At 64.9% G+C, this 17,517-nt stretch overlaps 2 protein-coding genes and 1 long non-coding RNA gene across 10 annotated transcripts in view; 1 reads left to right on the top strand and 2 right to left on the bottom strand.

The window, feature by feature from the left end:
• ARID3A (AT-rich interaction domain 3A) overlaps nt 1-6,359 on the bottom strand; it is a 30,519-nt gene extending 24,160 nt beyond the window's left edge. For 2 of the 6 annotated variants that reach the window (XR_009350507.1, XM_059159162.1), the window contains exons 1-3: nt 6,045-6,143; nt 2,111-2,760; nt 996-1,317 (exon numbers count right to left, since the gene is read on the bottom strand). Coding sequence is in view for 5 of the 6 variants with exons in the window: in XM_059159162.1 (XP_059015145.1) it covers nt 996-1,317; nt 2,111-2,517 (729 nt within the window). In the remaining variant the exon portion in view is untranslated. Of the gene's footprint in view, nt 1-995; nt 1,318-2,110; nt 2,761-2,884; nt 3,029-5,901; nt 6,016-6,044; nt 6,144-6,202 lie in introns of those variants that run through there. The other 4 variants (XM_059159166.1, XM_059159164.1, XM_059159163.1 and 1 more) reach the window with 4 other exon arrangements.
• Nucleotides 5,953-12,841, top strand: LOC131823172 (uncharacterized). Of its 3 annotated transcripts, XR_009350510.1 has the most exons (6): nt 5,953-6,091; nt 10,424-10,622; nt 10,922-11,034; nt 11,197-11,537; nt 11,829-11,908; nt 12,641-12,841. It is a non-coding gene; the product is annotated as an uncharacterized LOC131823172 (long non-coding RNA). The 3 variants fall into 3 exon arrangements; XR_009350509.1 differs by having other exon boundaries at nt 10,922-11,537; nt 12,687-12,841; XR_009350508.1 differs by having other exon boundaries at nt 10,922-11,537.
• On the bottom strand, nt 12,336-15,813 carry KISS1R (KISS1 receptor). Its single transcript, XM_059159167.1, is given in 6 exon segments — nt 12,336-12,950; nt 12,953-13,375; nt 13,647-13,867; nt 14,110-14,245; nt 14,718-14,842; nt 15,459-15,813. Coding segments are annotated over 6 exon segments (1,470 nt in total). The 5' UTR covers nt 15,658-15,813; the 3' UTR covers nt 12,336-12,584.
• Between the last annotated feature and the right edge of the window lie 1,704 nt (nt 15,814-17,517).

Here is a 17,517-nt window from a genome sequence, read left to right as displayed (position 1 = left end):
GTCACCCAGCCCTTGGCCCTGCCACCCCCCAGCCAGACGCCTGGGCAGCTCCGTCCGTCCTGCCGGCTCCCCTGCCGGCTCCAGGTACTGCCCCCCAGCCACTGGGAGCCCCCCTGCCCGGCCCCCTCTGCGTGTGTCCAGCCCACCGGCGGGCCCTTGAGCGCCCTCCAGGAGGGGCCCAGAGCTGGTTCTGGGAGGCCAGTATCCAGAGGGGGCCGCCCCAAGGCCACACACAGCCACCTCCCAGCTCGCGCACACTGGCCAGTCCACAGGCGGGGGAGACCTCGAAGGCCCGGGCTACTGGGCTACCGGGCTGGGGAGGCCAGGTCCCCGCTGGCCACTCCTGGAGGTCGGAGCAGGGCCCAGCTGGCCATGGACTGGAATGTGAGCCCGGCCGGACGCCATCTGGTTTCCATCTGCCCAGCCCAGCTCGGGCCCAACATCAAAGGGTCCCCCGCCCCGGCCACTTCCTCTGCCCTGGCCGCCCGCAGGGAAGGCACTAGGACAGCCCTACTTCCTCCCCGCCCCTCCACAGCCGCAGGGAGTTCTCAGTCGTCCACACCAACGTGGCCACCCCCTGCCCAACCAACCGCCGTGGCCTCTGTGACCGGACTCCACGCCAACTGACCAGACCTCGCTCGTCCCCAAGCCCCCAGCGCCCTGCCTGCACGTCTGCCCGCTGGGCCTCGCCCCTTGACCGCGGCCCGCGCCAAGCCCAGTTCGGCCGCATGGCCTCTGCCCGGGCACCTGCCCAGCTCAGGGCCCCGTGCCTGGCTGGCTCCCTGCAGGCCCCTCAGGGCAGGCACTGGGCAGCCCCCGAGCTCGGGTCCCCCTCCTGTCCACACGGGGTGCACCCCACCGTCGGCCCGTCCCACCCACGGGGCGTCCACAGGCTCCCTGCGCGCGGCCGTGCGCCTGGCCGGCGTGGGCTGGGCGCCAGGGCCCAGCAGCAGTGCGCGTGCCCCCGCCCGCGGCCCCCACCGCGCACCGCGCACCTGCTTGAACTGTTCCTCGTAGGTCCAGTCTCCGTGGTCGGGCGGCTGCAGCTGCGGCGCCAGGTGCGCAGCGCCTCCGGCGTGGGCCAGGCTGGCCCCCTGGCGTTCCTGGCCACCGAGCACCCGGGGCCCACTGTCACCGCGGTAGGCCTGGGACGGCGGGGCCCTGCGGGGCACAAGAGCAGCTGGGCCCAAGCCAGAAGAGCCCGGGGGCCCCTCCTCGTCCTCGAAGTCCTCCTCCTCCTCCTCCTCGTCCTCCAGGTCGTCCTCCAGGTCGTCCTCCAGCTCCTCCTCCTCCTCTTCCTCCTCCCACTTTGGCTTCCTGGGGCAGGCAGAGGCCACAGGTCAGGGGCGATGGCGCCAGCGTGCTCCAGCCCCGGGGCAGGTTCTGCTCTACACCCGAGTCCCGCTCTCCCTCTCTCAACACGGGGACAGCGGCCCCCACCTGCTCCAGGTGCTGCAAGGGGCACGGCTGTGCTTCCCATCAGCCCACAGCCCCCCAGGGCCCCTGCACACCTGCCCTCTGTGGCACGGGCTTCCTTGGTGGGCCTTGGAAATGCCTAGCCAGTTCCTGCCTCAGGACCTTTGCTCTGGCTGTTCCCTCTGCCAGGCATGCTGTTCCCAGCCCCCGACACCTCCGCCCCCCCCCCCCGCACCGCTCCTTTATTTCCCTGTCATAACCCACAATCACCCCACTGCTCTGCTTGTCAAACACCTTCCCAGAGTGATTCCCCTGGGGTCTTGCCCGTAGCTGGCTAGAGGCCTGCACTGGGTCTGGCGGGAACACATGCACGGTGGACAACCACAAGCCAGCCGACACGCACTGTGCATGGGTCCCTCTGGAGCCCCTGAATCTGCCGGAGCCTCACTGGGCAATGGGGCTCCCGGCCACACGGGGCTGGTCCATGTAAGTCAGACTGGAATCAAGCCTCCCCCGCTGCCCGTGAGGGGCGGCTCCTAGGTTGGTGAGATACCCACCGTCCTCCAGAAAGTTCTAAAGGACAGTGCTGACCTCGGTGGTCAGCGGGGACAGGGGCTTGCCCTACAGCTGCCTGGGATGCATGGAAGGCTCAGTCGACGCTTATGCAGTGCCTAGCCCATGGAACCCGACTCACAGGTCACCGTCAGAGCCCACGTCCTCAAGGTGCCTGACATCTTCAGCGTGTCCCGGTGCCTCCCGGCCTCGGCCCGATGGGGCAGGCGAGCCTGGCACCCCTTCCTGGACCGCATCCTCATCCTCCAGGCCGGGGGGCCCGTCCTCTGAGCCGCTGGGGCTGGGTGCGGATCCGAGGCCAGCGGCCGCCGCCCGCATGGCAGCCAGCGCAGCCATCTGGGCCCGCTGCATCCGCACCTTCTCCGGCTCTCTGTCCTCCTCCGGGGTGGCCCTGGCCCGGGCCGGAGGGCCAGCAGGGAGCTCGGCCGGCAGGGGCGGTGGGGGCGGCACGGGCTGCCGGGCCTCCAGCTCCTGGCGCGCCCGCTGCTGCCGCTGCAGAAGGGTCTCCATGACGGCCTGAAGCTTCATGGCCCTTCGGGCCGGGCCGCCCCGGGCACCAGAGCTGGGCGGCAGGGGCGGCCCCTGTGGGGAGGGGGCCTGGCCGCACTGCAGTGTGGGGGCCTCAGGGGAGCCGGGACAGTGCAGGGTGGCGGGGGGTGGGGGCGGGGACCGCCGGGTTCAGGCCGAGGGCATGCCGGTGCTGCGTCCTTCTCCTGCCAGGCACCAGGTCACAGCGGCTGGTGTCGGGCTCATTCACGGGTTTGCAGAAACCTGGGGGCAGCAAGACCAACCATCAGACCGCGCCAGGGCTCCTTGGGCCCATCCCCCCGACTGAAGTCAGACCACAGAGGCCTCTGGGAAAATCCCCCCCATCCATTCCCATCAGGGTGCAAACCGGGAGGCCTTCCTGGAGGTGGGAGGTGGTGCTCTCCCCATGGGCCCCCCTCTGTCTGCCCTCCGGCAGGCTGGGAAGCGGGGTCAGCCTGCACTGAGCTCCCTAGGGTCTCGAGGCGACCCCCACCCTCAGGGCCACAGAGAAGCGCAGGTACTGACCCCAGCTTCAGGGGAAGACCCTGGATTATTGCTTCATAAACAGAGTGGGGGACCGGGCATGCCTGGCTTCTGATTGGCTACAGCCCGTTACCAGCCGCCAGAGGCCAGGTGGGTTCTGGGTTCCGGTTCTGAGTTCCGGACGCTGCCCGCACCCCTGCTGCCCACACCCCTGCTGCAGAAGGCTCCAGGCACCGCCCCCCCGGCTAACCAAGACAATGGTGGACCCAGACTGACCACTCCTTGTACACAGGGCCTGAGCGAACCTCCCTCCTGCTCCCACCTCATCTCTAAGCCTCAACCTCTCTGGACCTCAGTTTCGCCATCTGAAGGACAGTGTCTTGACAGCGCCCACCTGTCTGTGCTCAAGCCTGCACACAGCGGGCCCATCCGTGGTAGGGAAGGGGGCGCTGGGTGGGCCTCACAGTAGGCATACAGAGCACTGAGGCCCATGGGTGAGCTGGTGGCCGAGAAGACACACACAGCAGGTTCCAGGGGAGGCTGGGTTAGGAGCAGGGTCTGGGTGACGTCACAGCCTCCCTCGCCACCCCATGTGACCTCTGCAGGGGAGTTCTCCTGCCTCTTGGGACCCCAAGTGGGGCCAACATCCCAGCATGCGGTGCCGTGCCCCAGCCTGGGGTCCCCTCAGCGTCTCAGGCAGGAACATCCGGGACCTAGCAGAGCCGGCCCCACCAGCACAGAAGGACGCAGGTCCCACCCCCACTCCGGACCCCAGCACCCGCCACACCCCCTCCAGTAAAACCAACCGGGCAGAACCCAACAGGCCCAGCGGTGACACCCTGGACAATGCCTCCCAGGGATGGGGGCCGGGAGATGGGGGGCAGGAGGCTGTCCCTGACCTGGCAAGTGAGCCCCTCAGCGGTTCCCGGGGCAGACAGGTTCCCGCGACCCTGGCAGCTAGCGGAGGCTCACACACCCAGCCAGCCGCCCTCCCAACTCTGTGGCAACCCCCGAAGCGGAAACTGACCCCGCTCACAGGAATCCTGCAGTATAGACACCCCCGCACCTCCCCAGTCAGGGGGGTTCAGTGGCCCTCCTGCCTTCTCCCCAGACCCCCTGGAGCTTTCATCTGAACGGGTGAACGGGCAGTGGGGGGGGGGGGGCAGGTGGTGGCCCCTGTGGGAAATAGGGATGGCACATGTCCCCAGAGGACCTCGGCATCCGGCAGGGGCAGGGGTCTCAGGGCACAAAGACCCTCTCCGAGGCCACAGGACTGGAGAGTGGCCAATGCAGTCTGTCCTTAGAGGCAGCAAAGCAGCACCCAGCCCCCCACTCCCCGTCCCCTGGAGGACTGGTGGTCACCTCCCCACCAGCCCAAAGAAGTGCTGAGGGCACATTTCACGCCCAGTGTCTAGTCTGGTCCGCTGCCCCTCCCCCACATTTGACAACTTCAAGACGAGCCCCCCCTCCCCACGGAAACGCTCCAGGCAACACCTCCCCTCCTGTTTGGGGGGCAGAAGGAAGAGGCCAGAGGAAGCCACTCCCCCCCCAGCCTCCCACCCCCAGGCCTGCTGGGTTTAATGACCCTTCCGGGTCGCCTAGTGGGGGAGGGGAGCAGGGCAGGCCTCCACGTTGGGGCTGGTGGGGGGAGGCAGGTGGGAACCCCAGAACTCCCCTGGGCCGTGCCTGGGGCCCCCATGGCCGCCATTAACCCTAAACTGGCGACGCCCACCCCCTCTAGACCCTCCCCCAAGAGCCCTTTGTCCTCAGCCCTACCCCCACTTTATGACAACCCCAAGGGAGAGGCATTCCCGGGCCGGGACCAGGCAGAGGTGGGGGGTGCTGGATGGTCGCTGAGACCTGACTAGGGGCTCAGAGGGATCCGGGGCCACACCCTCCCCCCAATGCCTCCCGGAGAGAGAGGTCACCCGCTCGGGCCGGGCCTTGCAAAACACGGTTATTTAAAGAGTTGTGCAAGGCTGGGGCCCGCGGGTGGCGAAAGGGGCCCCTCACTCCACGAAGGGAAGAGGGGGTGGGGTGGGGCAGAAAGCCGGGGAGGGGGCTAGCAGAGTTGGGAGGGGGGCGGCCCGGAGGAAGTGAGAAAAGAAAAACCGAAGAAAGAGAAGAAATAAGACGACAAAAACCCCAGTCCGGATTTCAAAGGCTTCTTGGAAAGCGACCGATTTGCATGGGGGGGGGGGGCAACCCCTCCGGCCCGGGCGACTAAAAACGGAAGATTATTGACAAATCGGCCGCCTGGGGTCGGACGCCGAACGTTGGAGTTGACAAACGCGCGCTCCCCGCGCTTCCTGCGCCCGCTTTTGTGTCTGGGGGGCACTGACCGGGGCAGGGGGGCTTTTCCCGGGGATCCCCGCCAGAGCGCGGGCCGCCCCGCCGAGCGCACGCCGGGCGCGGGCATGCTGGGGTCCCCCTCCAGGGGCTCCTTTCGGCTCCGGAGCCCGCACCTCCTAAGTAAGCAGTCGGGGCTGAGGAGGGTCGCCGGGGACCTGCCCTCCCCACCCGGCGCTGCCGCTCCCCGCGGGGCTCCGGAACACAGCGCCCGATTCCGAGGAGAACGTGCGATAAGAACCCGGAGTGCAGCCCCCGGCGCGCGCTGAGGGACCATTTCCTTCCGCCGGAGGGTGGGGGGCAGCGCTCCCTCGAGACCCCCGATCGCCCTCGCGCAGTGTGGTGGGGGGGGTGAGGTCTCCGAGGGGGGTCGCCGAGGAAACCCCCCCAACTCCGACCCGCTACGGCGGCCTCGTCGGTCCCGAACCCCCACCCCCGTCCCTGCCGAACTTTGGAGACCCCCTCGCCGGCTTCCCGGGCGCACTGCGCCCACCCAGGGCCGGAACCCGCGGCTTAAGAGGCCGGCCTCCCCCCCTCACCCCCCCGCCTCACCGCGCAGGGCCCGCTCGGGGGGCGCATGCCCTGCGCCTGGCGTCCAGCCCTGCCCCGGCCGCGCCTGGCCTCCGGCCCCGGGCCGCGAGCTGTGCGCTGCTGGCTCCCGGCCGCCGCCGGGTTTGTGCCGCGCGCCGACTCACCGAGCCGCCAGCCGAGTCCGCGTCTACACCCCCATCCGACCCGATTGGTAAGAGTCTCCCCGCGCGCGGCCTCCCCCGCCCCTCCCCTCCCCCCGCCGGCGCGCTCACCGCCCCGCAGACAAATCACCGGGTGACAAATCGCTCTCAGATGCAAATACCTCGCCGGTGATTCAGCGCTGCGGCCCGGGACGCGGGGAGGGGTCTCGGGAGGCCCCCTCCCCCTTCCCGGACGCCCCCTCGGCCCCCGCACTCGGTCCGAAGACGTACCAGCAGCCCAGGGGTGTTGGGGAGTGGGGGGAGAGTGGCCAGAAATTTTCAGGTCAGGTCCCCTTTAAATGATAATAAATAATAAAAAGGGAAGGGGAACAGCGACGCGGGAGGCTCCGCCCCCTGCCTAGGGACGGTGGGCAAAGTGCGCGCCGGGGCCCCGAGCGCACGGGGCGCGGAGGGCGCGGGCTGGACTGGAGCGTTGGGGGTGGGGGGTGGACTTCCGCCTGGGAGGGCTGGAGGGACCGGAGCCGGGCTGGGGACCCCTTCACCTTCTTACCCGGCACCGAGAATGGGCCGGCCCTGCCGAGCTCGGAGTTTCACCCCTGTCCCATAGACTGGCGACTTGACTCTAGTGACTGCCCCCCCCCAGCCTCCGCGGCCTTATCTGTAGAATGGGGATTAAACACCCGGTAGTGACTAGGGCTACGGGACCGAGAGCCGGAGCAGGCCGGGGTGTCAGGAGGGCACCAGGGCCCTGCGTTGGGGGCGCTGCAGGGTGGGCAGGGGTCTGGAGAGGGAATGGCTGATGGAGGGGGGGCACTGCTCCAGCAGAGTCGTGGGGTTGGTGGAGTGACTCGAGGAACATCAAGACGACCCCCACCCCCTCCAGGACTGTCACCCTCTAGGACAGACAAGATTATCCCCGGGGTGATAGGAACAGTTTTCTCCCTCCGAGCCTGAGCCTGCCGCGGCCTTGCGCCCTGGGCGCCGCGCGCAGATCTTGAGAGACTCTCAGTGTCCCCAGAGGCACAGAGTAGGGCTGGGGGGAGGGGGTGTGTGGCCTCAGCGGGTCTGTCGCCCAGAGGCAATCCTCGGGGGCTAGTGCAGAGACCCAGGCCCCAGCCCAAAGAGCCAAACGGGAGCATGGTGGGGGCAGGGGGAGTTGGCATGGGGGGCACTTCTGAAGGGTCGGGCCCTCGTGCTGGTTTCTTGGGCAGCCCTGTGCCTGTACCCTAAGGCACACAGCCCTGACACCTTTTCAGGACATCAAGCCTCCCTGCAAATTGCAGGTTTCCTGCTCTGGGGGGGGATTCCCAAGCCAAGGCGATGGGTGCGGGAAAGCTACCCCCAGCCCAGGCTGCAGCCCTGCCCGCCAGCCCCAGGGCCTCTCCTATTTAACGGTAGCAGGTGGCAGAGGCCTCCACCTTTAGGCTGTTAAACACCCAGCCCCAGCTGCCCGCCCCCCTCCCACCTCCACTGGAGACATCTGCCCAAGGAGGGGAAAGTTTGGAGAGACCCAGGTGAGCTGGGTCCCCCCTAAGGGTCCAGGCCCCAGGCCCCACTTCTCCAAAGTGCAAGAGAGCCTCTCCCTTACCAAAGAGCCAAACAGATCTGAATGCACCCCCTGCCCCACCCCAGCTTGAATGCCGGGCTGCTCTGTGCCTCAGTTTCCCCCTGTAAAACGCATCTACGTCAATTCGTTCCTTGCAGAATTGTTTTGAGGGTTCTGTTTACTTCTGTTCAAAAGAAGGGGGGCCTGGTGGGGACACTCAGAAGGGCAGGTGGGGTGCTGCCCCTCCCCCACCTCCCAGGGGAAAGCTGCTGTCCCTGTTCCCCCAGAGGTGCCCAGCCCCAGAGGGTGAGGGGCTGCAGGATTCCCAGCTGCCTCCAGTGAGGGGGACCCTATTTTTAGCGCCGGGAGGGAGCTGGGAATTGATACACAGACTTGCTGGCTCCACTGGGAGGGGCAGCAGGCCCAGGTCCCAGCCCACCTGCTCCCCACTTGGGGGTGGGGGTGGGGGGCCACACTCTTAAAAATTCACCCAAATCCCGTACTGTCCACCTGCCCATGTTATTCCTGCTCAAACATATTCCCACACTGGGGCCTTTGCCCTGGTGGCTCCCCTGCGGGAGTGCACTCCCCGGTCACCGGACAGTGCCCTGTCCGATGCAAACTGCCGCCTCCGCTCCCTGGGGGAGGGGGGGTGTCCCTCCTTGACCTCTCAGGATCAGGTGTGCCCCCATCGCGTCACCCCATTTTATCTTCATCCGGGTGCTCTGTTCTGAAATGTCTTGATTCCGTTAACCTTGCTCGAAGCTGGATCTCCAACCCTCCAGGCTGTGCGTGGCACACAGTAGGTGCTCAATAAATGTGGGTTGGTTGGTTGGTTGAATGAATTCTTGCGTTCCCTGTCTCACCCCATGGGATCTGTGGTGTCTGTCTACACAGAGGTGGCAGGCAAGTGGAACGATTCACCATCTTGATTTCCAAAATCAAGGCCAAACAGGCCTGGGACGGGGTGCTGGGCAGTGTCACTGAGCCCTGGCCCTGGCCTCTTGACTTGTCCCTGTGAGCCAGTCTCCATGGAAAGGCAGTTCTTACAACTTTGAAAACAGAAAAGAAGCAAATGTGCCAGTAAGGGATATGTGATAATACATCCAGCCTAATTTAAAGTAATTTAAAGTAGATTTTTTCAAGTTTTTTTTTTTTTAAGATTTTTTTATTTATTGGGGCGCCTGGGTGGCTCAATGGGTTAAAGCCTCTGCCTTCGGCTCAGGTCATGAATCCGGGGTCATGGGATCAAGCCCCTCGTCCTGTTCTCTGCTCAGCCGGGAGCCTGCTTCCTTCTCTCTCTGCCTACTTGTGATCTCTGCCTGGCAAATAAATAAATAAAATCTTAAAAAAAAAAAAAAAAGATTATTTATTTATTTATTTGACAGACAGAGATCACAAGCAGGCAGAGCAGAGAGAGAGAGGAGGAAGCAGGCTCCCCGCGGAGCAGAGAGCCCGATGCCATCCCAGGACCCCAGGACCATGACCTGAGCCGAAGGCAGAGGCTTAACCCACTGAGCCACCCAGGCGCCCCTTTTTTCAAGTTTCTAAAAGATTTTTACTTGTTTATTAGAGATGGGGGGGCAGAGGGAGACGCAGGCTCCCCGTTGAGCAGGAAGCCTCCATCATGACCTGAGCCCCCCAGTCGCCCCTTTGTTAGTTTTTGTACCAACATAGTTATACAGTATCACATTTGGTACTTTTTTAAGGACGGGACTCATGAGACAAAAGTGTGTAAGACCCGGGAAGTCCATACTGCGGCTCTGCTTGACCCATCTTGCGGCGGGGAAACCTTCGGCCAGGGTCCGGGTTGGGGCACCCATGAGGGCCCGCGCCCCCCGCCCAGGCGCTGCGGACTGACTCCTCCGCGGAGTTGAGGCCGGAACCTCCGTGGGGCGCGCGCACCACCTGCCGGGCACCTGCGGGGCTGCAGTCAGGGGAGGGGCCGGCACCCGCGCGCCTGGGCTCCCGGGGGCGGCCGCCAGGTGGCGCCCTATCCCTTGACCACGAGATCCCCGGGTCAGACGGGGAAACCGAGGGAGCGGACGTCTTTTCTGCCCTGTAGCTCTTCGGGGCGCTCTGCGGTAGACCCGCTGGATAAGGGCGGGATCCCCGGTGTATTGCTATCGCACGGGACTTTCGTGTACTAAAAGGTTTTCGGGGCGCCTGGGGGGCTCAGCGGGTTAAGCCTCTGCCTTCGGCTCAGGCCATGGTCTCAGGTCTGGGGTCCGGCCCCGCGTCCCCCGCGTCCGGCTCCCTGCTCAGCGGGGAGCCTGCTGGTCCCCCACTCCCAAGTGGGTAAACATGGCCTCAGCAGAACTGAAAGTGGCCCTTCTGGTGCCCCCCGACCTCCCCGGGCTCACCCCTGTCGGGTGGCCCTGGGCGGACCCGCCTCCCCTCCCTCGTCCCTGGCAGCGGACTGTGCTGCCCGGCGCGCCGTCTGTGGCTAAGGACCCTCGTGGTCCTGAAATAGCTGCGGCGACCCCCGCCTGCTGGGACCGCGTCCCTCCGCGCTTAGAAGCCCCATGGGTCCCAGCTCTCTCGGCCAAGACCCAGCTCGTCCTGCAGCGAGCGACCTTCCCACTTCACCCTCCTCTGGCCCCACGGGCCTTAACCCACTAGACATGGCCTGCCTCCGGGCCTTTGCACTGCCTGTGCCCTCCGTCCCTTTTGCTCTTCCACCACCTCCAAGCTGCATTCACATTTCCCAGACTCACCTCCTCCAGGAAGCCTTCCTAGAATTGCCCCCACCGAGGCAGGCTCCCAGTTACTCACAGAGGGGACCCAGGTCTCTTTTCCCAACCTTCTTCCCTGCAGTCACTTCGCGTCTCCCCAGGTCGTTCGCCCCCTCTGTGGACAAGCACACAGGGACTCTGTAGAGGTTGCTCCTTGTCTCTGCTGTGGCCCAGTCCCCAGGGCAGAGCCTGGCACCCGGGGAGGGGCTCTGCAGACAAGATCCGGCCGAGCAGGCTCCGGAGGACTCTCCTGGATCTCCCTCTCAACCCCTGGACTGCGGGTGTTTTTCTGACCTCGCTGTAAGTCCTGATAGGATCCCCAGGTTCTCCCCGACAGCCGCGCTCGTCAGAATTGTGCTACCGCATTCCAGCGACAGCCAGAATCCACCCACCTTATTGGGATCTCCCCGCTGCCCGCCCTCCCTGCTCACCACCCCTCCCCCCTTTCCCAGGGCAGGGGCTCATCTGTCCTCCCCTCCCACAACAGCCTCATCACAAGGGAGCTGTTAGGTGGGCTCGCACATCAGGTAACATTGGGGGGGTGTCTTTTTGTCCTGCGTGATTCTGGGAGATCATCCCGGGGCCACCTGTCTACACAGGGCATCCGCGACGACTCCCCTCTGAGTGGTGTTCCCTGGAACGGGCCAAACCCTTTGCCCACCTGCTCACTGGCTGGAGGACCCATGAGCTGTTCCCGCGGCGGTGACCTCAGGTAAAGCTGCTGTGGAAACATGTGAAGGGGTTTTGTGTGAAGGGACTTTTCATTTCTCCGACACGAAGGCCCCAGAACCCCTTCTTTGCCTTATTTTTAAAAAAATTCATTTTCCAAAAAAATAAAATAGAACAAAGAATAAAAAGTCATCTTCTCCGGCAGCAATGGTGCCACTCCCTCTGCGCATACCTGTGTTAGCCCCCACAGCATGATTGGTGGTTTCTCCCACAAACGTGTACTCAGCCCCACTGTGCGTGGGGTCCTGGGACACAGTGGGGACCGCGGCAGATAGGCGCCCAGCAGGTAACCGGAGGACGTCGGGGTTGTGGTGGGGTAGCAGGGGGCGCGTGGGTGAGAGGGTCCCAGGAGTGCTTTCCAGAGGAGCAGCAGCTGAGCTCAGACCTGACGGGCGAGTGAGAACAGCTGGCCTGACCAAGGGACCAGCGTGTGCAAAGGCCAAGAGGCAGAGGGAAGGCGGCCGTTCCAGCAGCTGCAGAGAGACCGTGAGTTGGGGGAGCAGGGGTGGAGTCGGGGAGGGGGCGGCAGGGCCTGCGGGCGAAGGAGGAGAATTTCACCCTCTTGCTCTGCCCAGTCTGGAGGCTAGTGTCGGAAGCAACAAGCAAGCTTCAGGGACACCTGGCTGGCTCAGTGTGTGATTCTTGATCTTGATCTCAGAGCCATGAATTCAAACCCTGCGTTGGCTGTGGAGCCTCCTTTAAAAAGTTATAATAATAAGCTGTAAGCTTCAGGAGAATGTCAAAATGGCCCTATGTTTTGGCTTCTCGGTCTCACAGTAACATCTGGGACAAGCTGGATTGTTTGGAAGTCCACGACGTCCCCAGATAATCCGGGAGACCACCGGGGGCCCTGCGGGGTGAGTAAGCCTCTGCCCACAGGGCTGCTGCGGGGAGGCTGAGCTCATCCCCTCTCCCGCGCACACACACAGCCCCACCTAAAATGACGTGGTGGGACCTGGCAGCCCAGGCCTCCGGGCCCCTGAAGGGCCGCCTCTTAGAAGCTCTGCCAAGGGATGAGTCTGACTGACCCCAGCGACCCGTGCGCAGCCTCCAGGCATGAGAGCAAAGCCTCCTCCGGCCTCCTGGTCCCGCTGAGCCCAGTCACCCCCCAGAATCCTGAGTGACCGTCTGCTCGGCCGCCCTCTGTTTTGGGGCGGTTTATTACAGTCCCGCTTCTCTTGCGGGCAGCTCCGGGCGCAGAGCTCCGGCGAGGACCCGCTTCCTCAAGGATGCCCAATTCCCCCAGCAGGACTCCGGACACGCGCCAGGTGGCTGCACCAGGGCCTTATTTCTGTCATTTTATTTTATTTTTTTTTTAAGATTTTATGTATTTATTTAACAGAGAGAGAGAGAGATCACAAGCAGGCAGAGGCAGGCAGAGAGAGAGGAGGAAGCAGGCTCCCCACTGAGCAGAGCCCGATGCGGGGCTCCATCCCAGGGTCCCGGGATCATGACCCGAGTCGAAGGCAGAGGCTTAACCCACGGGGCCACCCAGGCGCCCCTATTTCTGTCATTTTAAAATGCACGTGGTGTTCACATTTTAATATTTCTGGACACTTGGATGAAGCTTACAATGTTACCCCTGCAAGGCCCTGTGTGGAAAATGTCTGAAGATGCTTTGGGGGAAATTTCCAGGGAGGGCCAGTACCCAGGTGTCTTCAGCGTCAGGAAACAGCAGTAACTCTGACAACGTCTATAGCCCACGGGACAGCACCGTCGTGGGGAACCATCAGGAGGACAAGACATTTTCACTATGATTATGTTGCATGAAATAAAGACATTAATTATAACCGCGGAATAGCAGCTGCTGTTCAGGCAGCGCTTGTCCCTGAGGGCCTGCTCTAAACCCGAGTCGGCCCAGAGAGGGGCAGCGTGTTCCCTCAGGACACACAGCCTGCGGGCTCCCCAGGGACACACGCAGGGCTCCCTGGCGTCCGGGTCCTGGCCGAGTCCGGGTGGGCGGCCAGGCGGTACGACTCCGTGCGGGGGGCGGTGGGGTGCGAGGGTCCAGACCCCGGGTGCTGCGGGGGCCGTGGGCGAGCGCAGGGGCAGACCCTGCGGAAGGCCTGCCGGAAGTGGGAGCCCAGGAAGGCGTAGAGCAGGGGGTTCAGCGCAGAGTTGCTGTAGGACATGCAGTGTGCCCAGGTCTTGAGCGCGTAGGCCGTGTAGCTGCGCGGGTGCCAGGCGCCCGCGGGGCCCACCGCCTGCAGCACCAGGAACAGCTGGATAGGGCCCCAGCAGGCGGCAAAGAGCAGGACCACGGCGGCCACCAGCCGAGAGACCTTGGCCCGCACAGCGCCCGCTCGCTCTGCCAGCAGCTGCCCCTGGCGGTGGAGGGAGGTGGTGGGAGGCGAGGCTGCAGGCGGCTGGGGCACCTCGTCAAAGCTCCCCTCCGTTTTCATTTGTATTTTATTTTACTTTTACCTTATCCTTAACGCGGGGCTTGAACTCACCGCGGGATATTGAGAGCTCGCGGGGCACCTCCAGAGCTCCCCTTCTCGACCCCGGCACATTCTCCCGCTCGAGTCCCTGAGTCCCCGGCCCCCGGCCGCACCCCTGTCCCCAACCCCCCTCAACCCCTGCCCAGCAGCACACCTGCAGGGAGCTGTCGATGGCGGCGGGGCGGCCCAGGTGGCGCAGCATGGCCCCGTAGCAGGCGCAGGTGGCGGCCAGGGGCAGCAGGTAGAGCGCCAGCAGGTTGTAGAGCGCGAACGCACGCTCCAGGGCGCGGCTGGGGAACACCTCGTTGCAGTAGGTGCGGGGCCCTGGCGAGAGGCGGTGCAGAGCAAGGACTGGCGTCGACACTGCCGCAGAGCCTGGACCACAGGGCAGCTTGAAGACCTTGCCCGAGGTACGAGTGACGCCGGTCGCCTCCTCGGGCAGCGTCACCCAGGCGCGGGGCCCCCAGGGCGCGCTATTTAGCTCACTTCCCAGATGTGCACACGACCGAGGCCCACGACCCAGGCCCCTCCCCGGGCCTTGGTGGGGGTGGGGATGCCCAAGGCACAAAGACTTGTCCTGGAATCCCCATCCCCGGCGGCCCTCGGGCTGCACTCACCCACCCAGATGCCGAGGCTGACCGTCAGAGCCAGGCGGGGTGTGCGGCGGTGCAGGGCGCGCAGGGGGAACACGGTCACGTACCAGCGGTCCACGCTCATGGCGGTCAGGGTGGCGCACGTGGCCTGCACGGAGACCTGGGAGGGCCCAGAGCTGGGCGTTTCGCCCTGGGTCCGGCCTGGGCCCTGCCCTGTCTGCGCCCACACCGTGGCTCCCCCCAGATCTCCAGACACTCGGGCACAAATGGGACGTGTCTTGGGAAGGTCTCCAGGGGCCACGGGTTGCAGGGGCAGGAGAGGGGGACACCAGAGAGCGGAGGTTTGAGGGAGCCATTTGAGGTCCGCCGAGACCCGGACTGAGACAGGGGAGGCAGAGCCATCGTAGGATGGCGGGACGGACGCGCAAGAAGCCGCAGGACCCAGATCGCCCTCCCTATGCCCACCTGCGTAACCCACACCCGGTCCGGAACTCACGCACCTGCCGAGTCCTTCTCCCCGCGGCGCGTGCGTCCGGCCCCGCTTCTTCCTCGACCCCGCCCCACCCGGGGTCCAGCCCGCCCACACCCGGACTCCGCCCCCGGGGGCCCCCTCCCTCCCCCAGCCCGTGCACCTGCTGCATGTAATTGACGAACTTGCACATGAAGTCGCCGAGCACCCAGGCGGGCAGCGGGTAGAGCAAGGCCGTGAAGGGCACGCAGCACAGCAGGAAGGTCACGTCAGTGGCCGCCAAGTTGGCTGCAGGGGCGAACGCGCGGGGAGCCTCACCACCCAACGCCCGGGCCCAGCCCCTGGTCTCTGCCATCCTAACCAGCGGGATCGCTCACCCCCGACGTCCTCAGGCAGAGAATTTGGGGCATCCCCTCAGGCCCCCACTTTTCCGTTGCAAACATCCCCTCTGCACGGGCTTCATTAGGCATTCAAGGGTCAGGCCGCATCGCGGCTCACCCCGTCCCCCTGGAAGAGCCAGAGCACGGGGCTTCCGCATCCCCCTGCTGGCTGGAGGCAGCGGTGCCGGCCGCCGCCACCATCGGATGCAGAAAGCTGTGCACTCACCGGTGCCCGCTGGGCCAGCCCAGGGCACAAACTTGTGAACCGGGCCATGGGCCAAAGGTCGTACTTTAGTTCACTGGGCACGGGGTTACAAAAGCCCCATTTGGATCAGAGCCTTTCCTCAAGGCCCAGGGCCTGGCTCTCGGGGAGCCTCCCTCTGAACCACCGTGCGCCGAGCCCTCTGGAGCTCTAGCCCGAGAGGGCAGGGACGGACGGCAGGGACAGGACCCGTCTGGGCGAGCCCCTCGCCTCACGGGACCCCAGCGTGGCGGGCAGGCTCCCTGCAGTGCCCGGCGCTCACCTATGTAAAAGTTGGTCACCGTCTTCATTTGCTTGTGGCGGCAGATGACGAAAATGACCAGAGAGTTCCCAGCCAGGCCCAGCAGCATCAGCGCCGCGAAGAACAGCGGCACGAGCCAGGCGTCCACCGGCGGCCGCCGGGAGGCCCCGCCGCCCCAGGCACCGGCCGGCACCCTCCCGGAGGCGTTGGGCACCGACATGGCCACGGTGCTCACGGCCCCACAGGCCTCTTCCTTGGCTGCTTCTGGGATCCCAGCGGGGACCCTCCTCCTGGCCTCCCGCTGGGCACACACCCCGGAGCACCGGGAAGGGTCTCAGCGGGAGGCCGCCGGGTCCGGAGGGCTGCTCTGCTGGGCTGGGCAGCTTCTCTGCTCCCGCGTCAGCCCCTGGCAGTTTATAGCCTGCTGCCCGCCCTGTCCCCGCCTTCCCCCCTCCTTCCCACGGCCCGCCATTCCCGTGCTCAGCCAACTTCTCCCCCTCTCGTTCCTCTCCTTCCACAGTCCACAGTCCTGGCGAGCGCACTGGAGGGGACAGGCTGGAGGAGGGGTTTGGGGGCCAGGGGAGAGGGTCAGCTGCGTGGAGGCTGCTCTGGGTCCTAGAAGGACGATCCCAGCAGGAGGTAGAGACCCACAGGACCGACGAGCAGGCTGGACCAAAACACAGATGCAAGAGAAGACCCCTTGGTAGTGGCCATGACTTTGACCTTCCGAGTGCTTGGGGCTCAGTGGGTGGGCCCTGGCTGGTGCTGAGGCCAGCCCTGACCCGGGGCTGCGAGGAGGGGCACTGGAGAGCCGTGGGCCGCTCAGAGCAGGGCAGGGCTGCCCAGGATCTAGCCGTCAGCAGACTCGTGGTCTTGAAGAAGCTCCCTAGGACTCCACTGCTGTAACTGGGGTGTCTGCCTCCCACCCAAGCGACCGCCGGTAGTAGATACTCGCACTGGGGACGTGGGCACCTGTGACCCTGGTGGCAGGAACCAGGTGGAGGGCATTCTGCAAGGACACTGTTGACCCCCAAAACCCACACCCAGAAATGTACCCCAGATACTACCCACGAGGCATGCCTCAGTGTGCCAGCCTGCTCCGGCCATGGCGGGTACCACGCAGAGACAAAAAGATGCCGCCATTGAGGAGACCGTAACTAGGAGGTGGGGGAGGGGAGAAATGGGGAAACAGGCCCTGGGTCCCTGCGGCACATCAGTCATCCCCGTCGGTAAAGACTGGGAGAGGGGTACTGCCCCTTCACCCTCTTTCCGCCTTCAAAATTATTCTCGGCCTAGAAAGTCAGCAGGCCAGGATGAGGAGACCCAGGCTTGCTAGGAAGAGGGACTCTTTTGGGGCCGCAGCTGAGTCCAAGGGCCTGGGAGAGCTCTGAGGGCATGGCTGGACCTTTGAGGTTGGGGCGGCGGGCAGCAGAGGCGGCTCCTGGGGCACCGAGTGTCCACGAGGGGGTTGGGAGGGTCCAGCGCAGGTTTCCAGGGAAGGAAAGAATCAGGCCAGAGTCAGGCTGAGGCCCACACTGTGCCCTCTCCCACCAGCACGTTCATGGAGCTAGTTGTCATGGGCCCGACCAGGGGACCAAAGGCTCCTGGCCCTCAGGACCCCCTGCCTGTCCCTCTGCCCAGAGGCGCCTTCTCCCAGGGTTGGAAGTACCATCGATTCCTGTGGGTCTTCTCACATTTATCTATGTGACGTCGCACAGCGCATGCTGTGGGGGCGCTTAGCAGCCCCTCCTCCTCCTCACACGCCTCCCAAACCTGTTGCTCTCTATTTGCTAAGGCGATCTGGTCCTGCACCATTTCGAGCAGGCTGCGTGTGGCAGGTTATATCCCTGTGCTGTCCCGTGACATGGTCCGAGACCCCCCGCTCTTCTTGTAGATGGAAGGGGCTCTAGATTCCACAGCAGCTTTAATTCTCTACCCCATCCCCTCACTCCCCGTTGCCTCTGAACAAAACCCAGACCTCCCCTCCCAGGACCTCCAGGCTCAGGGATCCACCCTCTGCCGTCTACCCCCATCCCCCGTGTGCTCACTCATCACCCTGCTCTGGTTACTCAGGATGCCC

The sequence above is a fragment of the Mustela lutreola genome, chromosome 2 (genome assembly GCF_030435805.1).
Source record: "Mustela lutreola isolate mMusLut2 chromosome 2, mMusLut2.pri, whole genome shotgun sequence".
Classification (NCBI taxonomy): domain Eukaryota; kingdom Metazoa; phylum Chordata; class Mammalia; order Carnivora; family Mustelidae; genus Mustela; species Mustela lutreola.
This window is presented reverse-complemented; position numbering and strand designations above follow the sequence as displayed.